This window comes from Mesoplodon bidens (assembly GCF_964165515.1).
Source record: "Mesoplodon bidens genome assembly, chromosome: 4".
Taxonomy (NCBI): Eukaryota; Metazoa; Chordata; class Mammalia; order Artiodactyla; family Ziphiidae; genus Mesoplodon; species Mesoplodon bidens.
In genome coordinates, this window is record NC_138160.1 from 160,011,005 (window position 1) to 160,030,048 (window position 19,044).

The window sequence follows — 19,044 nt, forward strand, 5'->3', positions numbered from 1 at the left end:
GTTGTTTCCTTCTCAGCTATGTAAATAAACACCATTTCTCTGTTTTGGAATGAAAGGAAGAATTAAATTTTCTTACTGGAAAGACGGTTGTTTTTTGTGTAGTCCGCAGGAACTTCTGACGTTTTTTTGTTTCCTCCCTGAGTGAGGAAAGTATTGAGGTAGCTTACGTCAGAATAGCTCTGGTGGATTCAGACTCCTGGGTTTTAAAAGTTTGGAGTTAAAGCCCTTTGCACATATACCTCCTTCACACATTTCCTGGGCTGCCTGGAGACGAGGGAGCGGGCACTTACTTCCCGTCTCTCTTCCATTTGGCACGCTCCCCTCTCCATGTTCCCAGCCACTCTCTCAGAACCCAGGACATTGTGATATTGCAAGGATGCCTTTGTAACTACCAGTCAGATCCAGGTGATATACTGAGTCACTGTTCCCACTTTGTTCATTCCCCTAAGGAAACCTGTCAGCTTTATTAATCCCTAAGTCCTTCAAGATAGCAGTAAAAGGAAAATTTGAGGGAGGAGTACTACTTGTGTTTCTCTATTCTTCATCCCCCCTTTCCCATTCAGGATCATTTATTGCTGCCACCACTTTAGACCTGCTTTGGACACTTGGACACACTTCCTTCCTCTCTAGCTCATGGTTGACTTTAACATATTGAGCCCTGCCCTCCTGGCCCCCTTCCCCATTGCAGACCTCAGTGTTATGCGGCTTGTAAGGTTTTATCAAGGAAGCCAGTGGGTTTTCCCTATTAGGCAACCATCTGGAGTCTTTCTGTCAAAGTCTGAAGTTAGAAAAGCATGAGAAGATAACACCTGGGGGACAGTAGTATCTTCAAAGCAGGGCGTAAACAGAGTTTTTGAATACCCACTATACACCAGGCACTGTGCTGGTAGTCTCAATCCCCACAACTTTGTGTGGTTTGTATTTGTCCATGGGTAGAAAAACTTGCTCAGGCTCGCTTGCTCGCTCTCTCTCGCTCTCTCTCTCTCTCTCTCTGTCTCTGTCTCTGTCTCTCTCTCTGTCTCTCTCTGTCTCTGTCTCTCTCTGTCTCTCTCTCTCTCTCTCTCTCTCTCACACACACACACACACACACACAGAGGAGTGACCAAATCTGGATTCCAACTTCTCTCTTTGGTTTCAAAGCCTTTGGCTTTTCTACTACATCATTCTACATCTCTTTTTTTAAAATTTATTTTATTTTATTCATTTATTTAATTTTTGGCTACCTTGGGTCTTTGCTGCTGTACGCAGGTTTTTTCTCTGGTTGCTGAGAGCAGGGGCTACTCTTTGTTGCGGTGTGCAGGCTTCTCATTGCGGTGGCTTCTCTAGTTGTGGAGCACAGGCTCTAGGTGCGCAGGCTTCAGTAGTTGTGGCTCGCGGGCTCTAGAGCGCAGGCTCAGTAGTTGCGGCGCACGGGCTTAGTTGCTCCGCGGCAAGTGGGATCTTCCCGGACCAGGGCTCGAGCCCGTGTCCCCTGCATTGGCAGGCAGATTCTTAACCACTGTGCCACTAGGGAAGCCCTCATTGTACATCTCTGATCAGAGCCTGCTGTGAGACCTGCAGAGCACTAGTGTCCAGTGGTGATTCTTCTGCCACCACCTACGTTGGGTATTTTCAAATGGAGTGTTTGGAAATACTGTATGTGCCCAAACATTTTACAACTTGATGAACATAAAGGAAAAACAGGGAAAATTTGAGAGGTAGGCTTATTCCCTATAGGCAGTAAACAAGCTCTTGTAAACACTGACAACTTAAATAGATCTATAGAATCTTTTGGACTAATACTACGGGACAAATGTTATAGTTTAAATTTTATACCCCAATCTTGGAATTTTAGGTTTGGGAAGGAATCTTAGAGGGACTGCTATCCATAAATGAGTTGTTATTCCTTTCAGAACACAACTCTCCCACTTCCCCTTCTCATTAAGTTTCCATTTAGCTATTAGGTAGGAGCTTCAAAAGGGAAAATCCAATCATGTATAATCTCCAGTTAATGGGCATCTATTGAGCGACTAGGTCACCAGAAAGAATACACAGTGCCTCTTTGTGCAGTAAACACAAAAATCAAAAGCTAATGCATTCCCAAGGCAAGCCAGATTGTTGCTGGCTAACAGCATCCTCCTCTTAAGGGAAAAGGTTGGGGCACCCACCATGCTTGCTAGGGGAGATTGCAAAGCCATTCCAGAAAAACAAGGCCATCAGGGGAGGAAAGAGAAAGGCAGGGGGGCTTCCAGGGCTTTGTCACTTCTAATTGCTGATGGCTGGGGTGGGCTACTGAGTAGCAGACATTCTAGTAAATGTTTTGTGCAATCATCAGGAACTTAGTGGGTCTCAGGGCCTTCTTTCTTCAGGTTAAAAGAATAACAGGGATGGTTGAGGTAGAGCTTCAGCCCCACTCCCATAATTTAGCCTGTTTTCTAAGTACACCCAACCTTCATAAAGACCTTATGCTTACTTTTGTCCAACCACTAACTAATGATTGATCAAAGATGAAAACACCCTTGTTGACCCAAAATGGCATGTGTTAGCCACAAGCCAAACAGCTCTTGGGTTGGTGTTGGTACACTCCAGTTTGGGTTTTCAAAACTATATTTTGGTGTAGTTATTTAGGATTTGCAAAACTCGGCATAATTCAAATAACCTGTTTTTCCCCCCTTAGAACACTTCAGTTATGGAGGATCAAAATGAAGATGAGTCCCCAAAGAAAAATACTCTTTGGCAGGTAGGAATGACGGCGCACAGCTAAGATAGCAATTGACTTACTGTCGATAAGATGCTCCCTCAGCTCCTGTCCTCAGTGAAACTAAGAGCCAAGTACTTCTGTTTTCTTTTGTGCAATTCTGCTAGTTTCAGGATCCACCCTGGGACTTCCCTGGTGGTCCAGTGGTTAAGACTTCACTTTCCAATGCCGGGGGTGGGGGTTCGATCCCTGGTCGGGGAACTAAGAGCCCACATGCCTCAGGGCCAAAAACCCAAGACATAAAACAGAAGCAATATTGTAACTAATTCAATGAAGACTTTTAAAATGGTCCACGTAAGAAAAAAAAAAAAAGAATCCACCCTAATTTATCTTCTGTTCCTTAGGGAAGTGTCATTATGAATAGTAAAGAATTTAGGAATTCTCACCAAGTTTCTGAAGTTGGCTGCAGTCCAAAATATTCCGTCTCTGGGGCCACTGTCTAAGCCAAAGATGGACAGTGGTGGTGTCCTTTGTCACCAGAATGGCACCATGCCGCATACCAGCGTATGCACTGACCTTTTCTCCCAACCGTCACCCTTCTCCCCCATTTCCTATTTGTTTGCCTTTTCCTTTTGAGTTCAGTTTCCTTCTCTCCTAGCTCTATTTTAGCTTTCCAGTTTTCCTTCCAATCCTCCAGTTTTTTTGTAAGGCGCGGGATGGAGAGCATATAAAGTTTCATGATTTCGTGTTTTCATCGACCATTATGGTACACATAATTTTTCCCTTCATGAAGATACAATTAAAAGCAAAACAAATCTAAATCTGAAGAGAATAATGATTTAAAAAAGTTCTCTGGGTTCATTTGATTTGAAGCAAAGGAGTTAGCAAGAATAAAGTGTCCCCAACAAATTTACGATGAAAAGAAACAAAGCAGTGCAATTCCAGGAAGATCTTTCTGGGCCAAGCAGGTGGTTAGAAATAGAAATGGAAAATGTGCTGTAGAATTGGGCACATACTGTTATTTTAGGGGGAACATGTGCAGACTGACTGCTGTTCCCTCCATGTCTGGTATTTTGCGACAGGATTCTCTTAATTTACTATTGATTTTCAATTCACAGTGGTTCTTAACACTTTAGCTTTCAGGGTTTTTTTTTGTTTTTGTTTTTTTTTTCCATCTGCCTTTCAGTCAACTAGTTAATGGTATGCCGATGCTCTAAGGAGGCTAGATGGTTAGGAACCCTTCTGTAAATGAAATAATAACCCTTTTGCTTATCAAGTGAGATAAAAGTATTTTATAAACAATAAAGCAGTACACAAATGCAAGTTGTTACCATAATTATATTTAACCTGTTACGAAAGCAATTATTTTGGCAAGTTATTATGAAAAAAATATAGGGCCTCCCTGGTGGCACAGTGGTTGAGAGTCCGCCTGCCGATGCAGGGGATACGGGTTCGTGCCCCGGTCTGGGAGGATCCCATGTGCCGCGGAGTGGCTGGGCCCGTGAGCCATGGCCGCTGGGCCTGCGCATCCGGAGCCTGTGCTCCGCAACGGGAGAGGCCGCAGCAGTGAGAGGCCCGCATACCGCAAAAAGAAAAAAAAAAAAAAAAAAAAAAAAAAGAAAAAAAAAAATATAGAAAGAAAAGGGGAAGGAAAAAATATGTAGCTTTCTCTCTCAAGATTAGGCACTTTTAACATTTTCATTTATATTCTTTACTTTTCCTTGGCGTGTTCCCCTTCACACAAATTATTGTGATCATATGCTATATAAAATTCTTTTGTCCCTAATACTATTTCATAAACATGTTCTCTTGTTATTAAAATCTTACTTTATAAACCTAATTCTAATGGCTGCATTGTAGTACTTTGTGTAGATGTATTATAATTCACTTTAATCAGTTGCCTGAAACTGGGTAGTTTTTTCTGAATTTTATTATAACATTATGGTGAACATCCTTATGCTTAGAAGTAGCAAAGGTGCTCCTTATGCTAGCTGATATTCACCACAGCAAAGAATTTTTACTTCATCTGTTCTTAATGCTGATGTTTTGGTTCTGTTTGATATGAATGTTTTACTACAAGCAACATCAAAAATCTCTGTTCAATGCTGCCCCCTGGTGGTGTCCGGTGTCAGTGAGCTCTCCCTCACCCAAATTATAAGGGAAAAAACGTTCTCAGGCAAGGAAGTGGTAAGATAAGTGAGGTGGGAGATTAATGCCTTCCAGGTTTATACCTCTAAATGTCGACATAAGAACTCACTTCAGATATGAAGGCTTTTTAAGATTTTACCAAGGAAGGCTAAAGACTCCTTTGGATGTTTACAAAGGATGTCTTCTTTCTGGGATGGGTTCAGTTCACTTTAAGTTAGGGGATATACTGATAACAAAAGCTCTTGGTTCTTCCCATGTAAGACTTCTGAAATAAGCTCCTAATGGAATTAATGGATGTTTGTGATGCAACTCTTCAGTTTTCAAAATACTCTTATATGTTATTCCTTCTAGTGTTACACATGAAGGGGCATTCAGAATAGTGATGGACAGATGGCTTGGCAAATGTTTGACGAAAGTATTGAGGTTCTTTTGTTTGTAAACAGGGAAATTACTGAGCCTCATAATATCAGTAGCAGTTGTGGCTTCAGTCTAGGGATTTAGATTTTTTTGGATATTGTTGTCCAGGTGCAGTGTATGTAGTTTCAGGGGTTTTTTTTAAATTTATTTTATTTATTTATTTTTGGCTGTGTTGGGTCTTCATTGCTATGCACGGGCTTTCTCTAGTTGCGGTGAGCGGGGGCTACTCTTTGTTGCGGTGCGCGGGCTTCTCATGGCGTTGGCTTCTCCTGTTGCGGAGCACGGGCTCTAGGCGTGTGAGCTCAGTAGTTGTGGCTCACAGACTCTAGAGCGCAGGCTCAGTAGTTGTGGCGCATGGGCTTAGTTGCTCCGCAGCATGTGGGATCTTCCCGGACCAGGGATCGAACCCGTGTCCCCTGCATTGGCAGGCGTATTCTCCACCACTGCACCACCAGGGAAGCCCTAGTTTCAGTTTTTAAAAAGTATACTGATTTTATGCAAGGACCATGTAGATTTGATGAGAGATGCAACTATTAGTATAGGAGTCTGTGGGATATCCATAAACCAACTAAATAAGATGAGGAACTTTTCAGGCATATGTGGTTTACCTTGGGTCACTTTCTGAGTAGGTGATTGAAAGAGAGAGTGAAAGTCTGTAAACGATTTCGTCAGCAATTAGCAGCCCTGGAAATAATACGGAGGAGATTGAAACTGTTAGGTAAAATGAAGCTTTTTAGGTTGAATTGCTCTCTGATTTCTCCGTTACATAGACCAGTGGTTTTCAGAGTGAGGTCCCTGAAGTGCAGTCTCTAGACCAGCAGCATCAGCATCACCTGGGGACTTGTTGGAAGTGCTCAGCCTCTACTCCAGACCTGTAGGATCAGAACCTCCTCGGTGGGCCCGACAGTCTATGTGTTAACAAGCTCTTGTTATTCTGATGCATGCACAAGTGTGAGAACTATTTGCATAGGTGAATATAGCTTTACCTTCCAACTTTGAGGAAGGAAAACAAACCATCAATAATCAATCAGTTGCCACTTTGCCAAGTTGAACAGTTTTTCTAAGATGGTCTTCTCCAGCATTAGTTAACTGATAACAGCACGGTTTTGGAATAAGCATTGGAGAATGATGATTTAAGACACCATTTAGCTTTAGATAGAACTCTAACTTTATCATTACTTTAGTGACTAATTCGAGTACATGGGCCCTGAATACATTTTAAATTATTTCCTGAATTAATTAATAAAGTTTGGCTTAATTAATTAATAGAGTTTGGCTTTAGGGTAAAACTGGCATTTTAAGAATAAATACACAGGGCAAAAAAATGTTTCTGATGATATGCTCTTAAGATTTATTTTCCTTGTCAAACTAATTACTTTTTTGTTTTTCTAAAATAGATAAGTAATGGAACATCATCAGTGATCGTCTCCAGAAAGAGGCCATCAGAAGGAAACTATCAAAAAGAAAAAGACTTGTGTATTAAATATTTTGACCAGTGGTCTGAATCAGATCAAGTGGAATTTGTGGAACACCTTATTTCACGAATGTGTCATTACCAGCATGGACATATTAACTCTTACCTGAAGCCCATGTTGCAGCGGGACTTTATTACCGCTTTACCAGGTAACCATGCTTGTCTTTTAAAAAGCTGAGGAGTGGAAGAATGCCCAGCCCAAGAGCCTAGACGGACCCGAGTAGGTGTTTGTGAAATGAATGAATGAGTACAGTGTGAGACAGCATTTCTTTGGGACACATACTGTACTTTAATATGTGGTACTTGAAGAGGAGTTATAATTTAGCATCTATCTAGGAACTGTAGGCAGTTTCTGTGATTAATAGTGTTGATCATTGGTCAATACTATTGCTACATTAGTGAATTAATGCTGTACTTTTTATTTTGATGTGGTGTCTATAGAATCTGCATTTTGCCTTTATAAGTATTTTTTTTTAATATGGGACAATTTTTCCTACAGTGTTTGGGAAGTGTCCCCAAATTTAAGACGTTCATTTATATCTGAAGTGACACTTAGGGAATGGCAGAAAAGTATTGGGGAAATTGATAGCATGTCTTATTACATTTCTTAAAACTTATTTCTGCATCCTCTCCCTCACTATTCTACCCCTGCATGAGTGTGTCCTTCTCTCCCTTTTCTCTTTCTCTCTCTCTCCCTCCTCACCCCCCAGTTAAGTTTACTTTGGTTAAAAAAAAAAAAAAAAAAAAGACTACTTTTACAACAGTTTTAGGTTCACAGCAAAATTGGGCAGAAAGTACAGTTTCCATATCCTCCCCCCCACCCACAACAACCCCCAGCACAGCCTCCCTGCTATCAACATCCTACACTAGAGTGGTACATTTGTTACAATACATGAACCTACACTGACACATCACTATCACTCAAAGTACATACTTCAAGTTTCACTCTTGGTGTTGTACATTCTGTGGCTTTTGACAAATGTATAGTGACATGTATCTACCATTATAGTGTCACACAGAACAGTTTCACTGCTCTAAAAACCCGCTGTGCTCTGCCTGTTCATCCCCCTTTGTTTTTTGGGTTTTTTTTAAAGTTATCTATTTATTTATTTTTGGCTGCTTTGGGTCTTCGTTGCTGCGCGCGGGCTTTCTCTAGTTGCGGTGAGCAGGAGCTACTCTTCATTGCGGTGCACGGGCTTCTCATTGCGGTGGCTTCTCTTGTTGCGGAGCACAGGCTCTAGGCACGTGGGCTTCAGTAGTTGTGGCACGTGAGCTCAGCAGTTGTGGCTCGCGGACTCTAGAGTGCAGGCTCAGTAATTGTGGCACACGGGCTTAGTTTCTCCATGGCATGTGGGATCTTCCCAGACCAGGGATTGAACCTGTGTCCCCTGCACTGGCAGGCGGATTCTTAACCACTGCGCCACCAGGGAAGTCCCCCTTTTTGATTTTTGGTCACTCGTTAATTCTTTTCTCTCTGTGTTCTTTTTTAAATTTTTTATTTTAAGTTTGTCTAGGTAAGATAGAGAGATTTCACTCTTGAAGAGAATGTGAGACTGCTGGCCAGAACATTCTCCTTTAATGTGGTCAGGGTAACCTGGAGGTTACAGCTGCCATGCCAGGGTATGCCTAGAAATAGCCAGGGATAAACCAGTAGCATTGCCACCAGCCCTACCCTTTTTTCAGAGCTTCTGGATGGTTCCTCAAAGAGTAGCTTCTCTCTTAGCCTGTCTGTGATTTACAGTGCATCACGACTCCATAGTCTAAGTATTTCCACAGTAGACAGGACCTGGGCTCATGCCTCAGGCCTGAAACCTGGGGCTGCAAAGTGACATGCCAGCCTCTGATTCCTAATCCCTCTTCTAGAACTTGTAAGTTTACTTTCTACAAAGGGAGTGTTTTAAGGATATTTGAGAGTTAGCTTAGAAAATTTTGACCCTACTGTTCTTTTTATGCTGAAATGTAGCGTTATTTTCAATTCTTGAATTAGTATTTCTAGAAAAGCAAAACATGAACCCTCTTTTTCTAGAATCATAGTATTTAATTGCTGAAAGGGATCTTAGCCGTCACCTAGTGCTGTTTCTCATTGGGTAGATTATGAAGCCAAGGATCAAAGAATTGGGTGAAATGCCTAAGATCATACATCTTGGTTATTGTGATTTTGCAGGTGATGGTGGGGGTTGGTGCAAAAGCTAGTACAAAAACTGAAATCACTTCCAGTTAAGATTACTCTGGACAGTGCCTTAAACTGGCCTCAAGTATACATGGTTTACACCCCAATTCAGTAACATTTACTTTTAATTAAATTATAAGAGAGAGAGAGTGGGAGAGAAGAGCTATGCTTCTAATTGCATGAGAGAGAGAATTATTAGGTGAATTAGAGTAAGATGAGTGCACATGTGCTGCAGCTCCTCTGTATGTGCAGCCCAGAACTCAGAACCCCCCTCATCCAAGACTTTGTACTGACTCATGCTACATTTCACACCAAGAAGAGACAGGGTAGTTTTTAAAGTTGACAATTATACTTGTTCCTCTTAAGTGCTTCTAAGTAAATGAAGCTATGCTCCCATTTTTTGAGGCAAATCCATTCTGTTTGCTTTCTGTTGTTTTGGTTTATTTTTATTTTTTGCCTCTCAAACATTTTAGAGCACCAGTGAACTCAACTTATATTTACAGAATATCCACGAGGTGGCACTGTTGTAGTTCTCTTGATTTGCGGAGTATAGTTCAGAGGCAGCCCCTTCTCTTGGGGAGTGTACAGAATTGGAGAAGAGACAGAACAGATGAACATGTGTTATGTATATAAATATGGTTAGTATAATTGCACACAATTCAGTTTTCATTACAGCGAATTTTAAGGCATTGTCCATATCTCTGTTAAAGTGGAATTTTGTGGTATCGAGTATTACATGAAATGAACGGACCATTGGCTGGGACATGGAAATATTTTTGTTAAAATGCTATTTGTTTTAACAGGATTTGATCTGAACATATATACATATGTCAGTATATATCATACATATGAATCTAATAGCTGGGGACAAGCTGGCCAAGTTGATTGTGTTAGTTAGTGTCTAGTAGACTTGGATTAAATCTGGCATTAGTTCCTTAGCACAGATCTCGCCTTAAGAGCATTAGGGGAGAAACAGGTCCATGTGTTTGTTCATACTTAGATTTAATAATGTGTGGAACAACTTACTAATCATTATCCTGCTTTGGTGTTTAGCTTTTACTGTAGATGATCCTTAGTTTGAATTTTTACTTTGTTGAAATTGACAGTCTACTTAAGACTTCTTTTGATTGTGAAAACCATTAATTCTATAAAAACGGTCTGTAGTTTTGACTTTTTAATGCTTACTGTGAATATCGTACCTGTCAGTATAGGGAAAATGGAAAATGTTTGTGGTCTCTGGCTCCTTTTGGTTCAGTGGAAAAAGTGATAATTATGATATGCTTTTCTAAAAATCATGGTAAATGTTTAGTCTGCAATGTCAATTTCTGCAGGCTAAGTTTGTGGTTTGTAAGAACTGTTGTTAAAGGGAAAATTTATACCATTTGAAGTAGAGACAGATTGTACTTCAAGAAGGACGATAAGCATTGGCGATCTGTTTGGTGAGGTGTCTAAGCAATTAAGAATTTTAAAAACACTTACCTTCCTGGCCATGGTTTATTCTTTTGTCTCATCCTCAAGTAAGGATGATAAACCATTATGGACTGTGAATGTGACAGAGATTAGATCAGAGGTCTTGGGCGATGTGGAAGAACCAGAGTGTAGGCTTTAGGCTGGATGCAGGGCCAGAGATCCAGCATGACAGAGTGGAAAGATGATGGGTGTTGGATTTGACAGCCCCTCCATTTGAATCCCAGCCCCTGCACCTAATGGTTATGTGAGCTCACTTTTTGGAGCCTCAGTTTCCTTATCTGTGTGAGAATGATAATAATACTTTATAGGATATTGTGAAGATTAAAGACATTGTATATAATATGCCTAGCATCTGGTGGGTATTCTGAGGATGTCAGTTAAAAAAAAAAAAGCCCAGAGAGGCAGGAAGCACCTGCAGTACGATTTATTGCCAGGAAGTTTTAATTATTCACCCACCGATTTCCGAATTGATTCATCCTGACATCATTTAGGTAGGTGTGTGTGCCACTTTGTTGGCATAACAAAATGTTGGACTTCGTGACCTGAGCATTTGTATCTGAATCCTTAGGTCAGTATATTCCAAGTTAAAGGCATCCACTGACAGACTTTTGCTGTCAGGAAAGAAAGTTTCTAACTTCAGATTTTACAACTAGATCTGTGACTAGGGAGGGGGAAGGGACGGCAGGGGTGGGTGGGGAAGGAAATTTCTTTGCAGCTGCTCTTTGAAATGTGTTTCTAAAACAATAAAAGTTTCTGTAATTGTATGATCTAAGCAGCTGTCTTAAAACTGGCTATAGTCAAGGGCATTGAACTGACATTACACATTTGAGTTTCATTTTGGTACAATGTTATTTACATATTGAGCTTTGAAAATTTTGCCTTTTAATTGTTTTAATTTATTATTGAAAAATTTCCAGACCTTCATCTGGTGCCTATAATTAGCAACAGCAGCACTTCTTCAGCACTGTGTGTGCGGTATTCTGGACTCATTTTCTGAGGCCATAATGTGTCCTCTTATTGCCTTGGGAAGGGGGGTGGCAGGAGATGGGGGCGTCTCAGCACCATAGAGTAAATGAGAGCCAGACATTGATACTTAAGAAAATGCTTAGCTTTAACACCTTCAGGGCACTTTCTAGCTCAGGCAAATGGACCCCCTTATTCAGTAACCTCTGTGTTCTGAATAGTCTTGAAATCAGAAAGTTACAAGGTCTCCATGGCTCCTGGGGCTAGCTACTCCAAGGTGCCCAAAATAGAGGTTGTGTGATTCCTAGTCGTCTTTAAATATTTAAGGGGTATGAGACTTACTCCAAGCTATTAGTGAGGAATTAGCGATTTGCTAGGGGAGGTGTGTCAAATTTTCTCTGCAGAAAGTAACAAGGAAGGGGAATACTGCTTAGCTTCCTTGACCAGTGATATCAGCTAAAGCAATTTCTGGAAGAGGGAAGAAGAGAGACTGACATTTATCGAGTACCTGCTTTGTATCTGGCTCCTGAATTACCGCCTCTTATTAACCTTTCCAACAAGGTTAAGAAGTTCCTTCTCTATAAAATGAGGCTATTTATAGCCTATCTCAGAGGGTTTTATCATGCAGATTATACGAGATGATCCTTCTTAGGCATTTAATATCATTCCTATTTTATGGCAGACTGACATCCAAAAAGGAAAACTGATTTGCTTCAACCCAGATTGTATGGCTCTATAGCCAGTGCATTTTCCGAGAAACTAAAACATGCTGCCCCCTAGAAGGATGAAGTGAATTTAAAGTATTAACAAAATGAAATAAGTCAAATCTCATAGATTTCACTGAGATGTTGCCGAATTGGACCAGTGGCATTTGAAAGAGTAGGAAGTATGTGTCTAATAATGAGCTTCTTTATGCAGAATCTCATGGATAGCCCAGTGGTGTGAGATATTGAGGTGGCGGGAAATCAGTGAGGTCTAAAAGGGATATTATTGCTATGAAGCAGTAGTTCCCAGCATGTCAGAATTATCTGGTAGTAATTCTTAAGAATATAGATTTCTGGTCCCCACCATCTAGAGATTCTGATTCAGTGGATCAGAGAATATTTAGGAAGCTGTTTCTGCTGCTGTTATTTCTCAGATCAGTAACCCTAAGTGATATAACCACACAGGCTTCTGAGAACCAGCTCATAGACTACCCAGCCAGGTGGAGGATTTGGATGCAGCTTTCCCAGTTCATATATAGACCATGGGGATGTGGCAGCCATTGAGGCCTGAAAAGACAGCTATATAATGTGTTCTTGTCTGTTCATTTCCTCTCTCAGCAGAGGGTTTGAGAGGGGAATTGGCTAGGGGTGTGTTCATAACCAATTAGGAGGATTTGGTTAGTGATTAGAATTAACATAAACCTTGGAAAGTGACTGTGTTCTCATATTAAGTGTAGAAACTAGAAGATAGTCAGATAAGTACCCCAGAATTAGAAGAATTCAGAGAAGAGCTAAGTTTATTAGGCCATGGCCAGAGACTGTAAAAGAAAATATGATTAAAGACAGAAAGATTCTGAAATTTAAAGTTCTGATTAATAATTTGCTAATCCTATCAGTGGATAGGCACAAGTAGAACCCCATGTGATTATCCATGAATTTCCCTGATTTTAAATACACTTGGACAGAAGATGGAAGAAAGGGGCATGGAGATACACAAAAAGGTAGCCTGAACCTTTGAGAATGGTATCAAGAAGGCCAAGCCCCAACTAATGTGAAATTGTCCAAAATGGTTAAGGAATTTGGGAGAGTTAAAAACAAATAAAATAATCAACTGTTTGGAGCAAGAGCATGTAGAATGAAGGGACAGTGTACTTGGAGTAGATGGTGTAGTGGTAATAGAAAGAAACAGCATATTTTCACTCCTCATTTAGCTTATCCTTTTTTCTTTCCCCACTAAGAATAATGGTTTTAAAACCAGAAAGGACAGGATAATTGTAGTCCAAGAAAGATATGAAGATGTCTTTAACATAGCTCCTGTAACAAGTACACCTAAAAATGTTGTGTGCCTGGATAGTGACAGAACCTAAGGCTGTGATTTTCAGAATTGTGGAACGTTGAGAAGTAATTGAAAACCAGTAGGTAGAGCTCCTGGGTACAGTTGTGCACATACAGCTTGTACAACTGTGTTTGGTAGTCCTGCATGATAGTACCCAGAGATGATTGGTGAGCAGATTTCCTGGTCTTAAGAACGGGAGAACTGGAGAAGGTGTGTATTTGGGAGCTATTGGCTATTGAACTTGATGTTCCATTCTAGCCTAATTCTCAAATAGATTATCAAAAGTTAATTAGCTGTTGAAAAGATTATGTAGGGTTGTGTAATCCTAGAAAGATACAGTATACAGAATGTTAAAAGCCATTATCTCTGAGAGGTGGGGTTTAGGGATTTAAAGGTATTTGCTTATATGCATTTTATAGTTTTTCTATAATCAACATAGGTTATATATGTTTAAAAGTGACACAAAGCAGCTAGTGCCAACTTGTAAACAAAAAATTGCAATACCAACTTTATGTAGTAAGCACCAGCAAGGGCACATGGAGAGTAACCATACCAAATTCACTTGATTTCCTTTTTGGATAAAGTTATGAGACTAGCAAGTCAGAAACATGGTATAAATAAAGATGATAGTGTCTTCATGGGGCACAGTTTCTCCAGATATCCTTGAGGACTGAATAGAGAGATATGGGCTGGATAATAGTAGTATAAAATCCAGATGATTTAGAACTGGTGGCTCAGTGTTGGTACCTTGTGAGTATTTAATGAATGTGGGTGTATGATAGCTTGAAGGGAAATATAGAATCACGGGTGCTGTCCTTGGTTCTGACCCATTTAACATGTTTGCCAGCAACTTGGGGTAAAGACTTACTGCATTTGCCCACCATGCAGATCTGGTGTGGAATATCCACTTTTCTGTATGACAGAATCAGAATTGTAGAGACTGAAATGGAAGGGTCAGATAAAGCTTTGGAGGTGAATTATAGAGAGAATAACTGTAGACTTCCGTGTGAGCTGCCCTCCCCTTCTAAACTACCGATACAAATACAGAAATTAGGGGGAATTGTTTTAATAGATGTTTCAGGGGGAAGGGCCTAAGATTTTAATTCAGCTTACTACCATCTTAGGAGTCTACTGTGATATGACTGTTAGATGAAGGCAGTATAATCTTTGACGGCCTTAACTCTTAATATAATGATGTGCAAGAAAAGATAGTGGTCCCAGTGTAGTTAGTCTTCATTATCAGATCATAACTTGGGTATTAGACCTACTATAGAGTAGAAGTAGTATATGAAGGGCCTGTAAACCATAATCAACAGTGTAAATAGTCATTCTTAGAGTTGGAGAAAACCTTAGTTTGTAAAGCATTTTTTATGCATCATCTCATTGTGATATTTTCAAAATAAGGCAGAGATTATTATCCCTGTTTTATACAGATGAGGAAATTGAGGTTCTGAAAATTTAACAATTTACCTATACCCTGCCAAGTTAGTATGACTATACTCCTTCTATTTATCTTGAAAAAGAGAACAAATAATAACCCCGAATGGTACTTTGTTGTCTTTAAAATCTTTCTGTACTTTAAGAAAAAAAAAATGTCATGAAGAACCTAGGGGTAAAACAGGAATAAAGACACAGACCTACTTGAGAATGGACTTGAGGATATGGGAGGGGGAAGGGTAAGCTGTGACAAAGCGAGAGAGAGAGGCATGGACATATATACACTACCAAACATAAGGTAGATAGATAGTGGGAAGCAACCGCATAGCACAGGGAGATCAGCTCGGTGCTTTGTGACCGCCTGGAGGGGTGGGATAGGGAGGGTGGGAGGGAGGGAGACACAAGAGGGAAGGGATATGGGAACATATGTATATGTATGACTGATTCACTTTGTTATAAAGCAGAAACTAATAAAAAAATTTTAATTTAATTTTAAAAATTAAAAAAAATCTTTCTGTAAAACTTTTTTGATTCATACAGGTAGTGTGAGAAAGGATAGTTGTTACTGGCCATTACCATGTTATTTGGTAAAAAACCAAGGGGCAGGGATGTTTCAGTATTGTTTAAGTATTTGTTTCATGTCATAGAAGTTCTAGGTGGTGAACCTAGACTTGAAATTGGACTTTTCCGACTGTGTGTTTAGTGTTCCCACCCCAACACGGAGGAGGCCTGGGGATGAGCTTTATTTCTTGTAGTTGCAGAGGACATGCCCAGAGCCACAGGATGGGAGTGTACAGGTGGCAACAGCATTGACCATAGTGATCTTCTTACCTTTGTGAATGTCAGGCAAAGGCTGAATCTTGGTTGTCTTTGAGAGGATACTTGCATTGTGTAGGATAAACGTCTTAAGGTTCTAGAACTTTCAGGCATGCGGTTCATGGTTTTGAGGATTTTACCTCCATAAGGAGATGGAGAAGTGATTGACAAAAATACATCTTAGTGCACCTGACTTAATTCTTGGATTGTCGTTTAACTTTTCATAAACTTTTTCAGATAAGTCAGTGTTTCTCACCTTTTTGGTCTCCTTAGCCCCAAGGGATTCACATAGGTCATGTATTAACAGGATGATTTGTTACGAGAAACAGTGAATCAGAGGGGAAAGAATGCAGACTTTGGAGCAAGAGATCGGAGTCCAGTCTTGGCTTCACTACCCTATAATTGTAAAACCTTGAATCCTTTTACCTCTTTCTGCCTCATCTGTAAAATTTGGGGTGTCGTTACCCCATAGAGTTACGTAAAAGAAAATGAAAAGAAATCATTTATTATAATATCTGACAAATATAGAACTGTCCAGGGTTGGCTTTTACACACAGGAACTGGTGCCATCAATTGTTTTATCTTAAAAAATCAGACCCAAAAAGAAGTGTATATGTTTATGTACTCATGCACTTGTATATCTGAAGAACTTTTGATATTACTCAGGTATGTTTCCCGGTTCAGGATTTCTTTATTCCTCTTATCTTTAAGGAAATGGTAACTGGTACATTTCCATCTCCCTTCCTATTCCTTCATTGCCTTTTCTATTTTGTAGAGCAAGGTTTAGATCACATAGCAGAAAACATTCTTTCCTACCTGGATGCCAGGTCTCTGTGTGCAGCAGAGCTGGTATGTAAGGAATGGCAGCGAGTGATCTCCGAAGGAATGCTTTGGAAGAAGTTGATTGAACGAATGGTGCGCACTGACCCTCTATGGAAGGGACTTTCAGAAAGAAGAGGGTGGTAAGTATTTAGGTTGGTTGTTCCCTTGAAAGAAAGTTTATTTGACCTAGGGTCAGTTTGATTACTAAAAAATGCAATTATACTTGCCAAATATGTTGGCCTATTTTAAACAAGTGGGAAAAGATGAGTAGTCAAGAGTTGGGGGGGGGGGAAAGTTAAAGCTGTTAGAATAACCCCTTCTGAAATGCATATTTCATTTATATTTATTAGCTGTTAAGATGTATTGTACAGTTTGAGCAGTTTGGCTTTTCAAAGCTATGTGTTTATGCTTCTCCTTTCACATTTCCCTTAGGTGATGACACCATTACCAAAAGATAGATAAGAAAATATGAGAAAGTCAAATAATGCCATTTTGCTATTAGATATTGATCCTGGTTGAAGATGGAAGGTACAGCAGGCAGGATTTTTCAGAGACAACCTGTTATCTGAAATACAGCTTTATAGCTCTGTACATGTCAGTACCCTGACAGCACAGAGAAAGAGAGTGCCACAGCTAGGACAGATAGGTGGTGGTGTGAGTGGTGGTTAGGGCTGTGCTTTCTTTATGGGAAAAAGTTTGTTATGTGCTCAGTTAGCTTTTTCACAAAGCTACATTAACACTTGTTATCGAACTGTAGAATGAAAGGCTAGATTATTGTGTTGGCTATTCAGAAAATAAAAGGTTAGGATCATGCTAAAGAACTGTAAGTTGAAGTAAACTTGTGCCTAACATGTACATTTAATTGTCAGAAATCCTGCTTTTGAACTGTTAAAGCTCAATGCAAGTCAAAAGACTTGAAAGATACATCTTTGTAAGCACCATGTTTAAATAAAATTTACCCTTTTATGCGCAGAAATGTAACATCTGTTTGTTTTTATTTGCCAGGGATCAGTACTTGTTTAAAAACAGACCAACAGATGGCCCTCCCAATTCATTTTATAGGTCATTATACCCAAAGATTATCCAGGATATAGAGGTAATTTTATTATTTATCTGTTTTATGGGCTGTTTGTGTCTTGTTCTCAACTTTTTTGTTGTCTTAGTGTTCTTAGTTGTCTAGTTCTAAAATCATAGAACTGTTTTTTTTTTTTTAAGTTGAAGTCTTAGAGCAAATATGTCACAATCAATGTGTAACCTGCAGCTATCCTTCGGAGTAGATAGTGCCTTTTTGTAAAAAATAATCTAACTTTTCTAAAACATGAAATGCTTCTGCAAGGCTACCGGTTAAATTAAAACCTTAATCCAAAATTAACTTTTTATTTTAATTTGATGAAATTTCCTAAATCCAAGGCCCAATTTTTCAGATAAGCATAGTTTTACATTTTTTGAGCCATCTCTAGAGAACTAGAGAAGGCACAGTCTCAGTTTCCTCTGTAAATTTCCCATAGTTTTTCATTAAAAGGACTCAAATATGATTCTAAGCAATAGTTAAGTGGCTTTTATAGAGCAAATTATGCTCATGGACCATTTTGGGTTTGAGTGTAACTTCCCCAGACCAGTAAAACTCTGTGAACTTGATGAGAAACATTGGAGATGTTTGATATTGTTCATGTGTTCTAATTAGTTCAGTTTTATTATTTAGCCCTTTTCCTTGAACCAAGAAAGACATGCACAGGCATTTCTGATTAACTCTTTCACATGTGTTCTTGGCAGGTCTTGGTTACTTCACTATTTCCTCCTTGGCAAAAAAGTTCAGCCTTTGCTAGGCAGTGCTGTATCACCCATAAAGTTATACTCAGTTTCCCAAACATGAAGTAATCCTCACCCCCAGGTGATAGACATAAAAGATATTGTGCCAAAATTCATTAATGGAGAAACAAGTGCTTTTCTTGGAGGCCCCTCCCCACTGCCTTCTTTTTAAGGCAGATGTGAACTAATGGAATTGCTTTGTTAACAGTAAATCTGAATATGACTGGAATATCATTATTTCAAATGCAAGCCATTGTCTTGAATATTCTGTTCCCTAAAATGAGCTATAAAGTAACCTTTTAGGGTAGGTTCAATGATTTAAAACTTCTGCCATACAAGTCCTAAAGTTTAGGAATTAATTGCTCCCTTGGCAATTCAAAACTTAGAATAAATTGCTCCTCCAGTTTTAGTAGCTGAAACATAGTGTTAACTTGAACCTTAGGTTGCTGTATGTGTGTTTCAGGTTAGAGGGATTGTCTTTTACCCCATGTAGTTTTACTCTGACACTGCTTATGCATAGATCTTAGAAACTATTACTTGTTACTTTTTTCCTCCCAACTCTTCTTTATAAAGCATCTCCACATTTCCTTGAATAATTTCAGCAAGTCCTTTATTATAAGAAGGATGATGTGTAAGGTCAATCATTAATAAATAGGAACTCTGGAAGAACTTTGATCAGGTTGAAGATTTGGTGACATATATTATTTTATTTAATTCCCATTAGTACTGTTATAATCGACAGTATGAACTCAGTTTTCTATGGCATGACAGTATGTGACACCACCTAACATAACCATTTCC

At 39.6% G+C, this 19,044-nt stretch overlaps 1 protein-coding gene across 8 annotated transcripts in view; it reads left to right on the top strand.

The window, feature by feature from the left end:
- Positions 1 to 19,044, top strand: part of FBXW11 (F-box and WD repeat domain containing 11) — a 132,982-nt gene that overhangs the window by 83,693 nt on the left and 30,245 nt on the right. For 6 of the 8 annotated variants that reach the window (XM_081234050.1, XM_081234049.1, XM_081234048.1 and 3 more), the window contains 4 exons: positions 2,657 to 2,719; positions 6,640 to 6,865; positions 16,388 to 16,574; positions 17,440 to 17,530. In XM_081234050.1, coding sequence (XP_081090176.1) covers positions 2,657 to 2,719; positions 6,640 to 6,865; positions 16,388 to 16,574; positions 17,440 to 17,530 — 567 coding nt within the window. The remainder of the gene's footprint in view (positions 1 to 2,656; positions 2,720 to 6,639; positions 6,866 to 16,387; positions 16,575 to 17,439; positions 17,531 to 19,044) is intronic. The other 2 variants (XM_081234053.1, XM_081234055.1) reach the window with 1 other exon arrangement.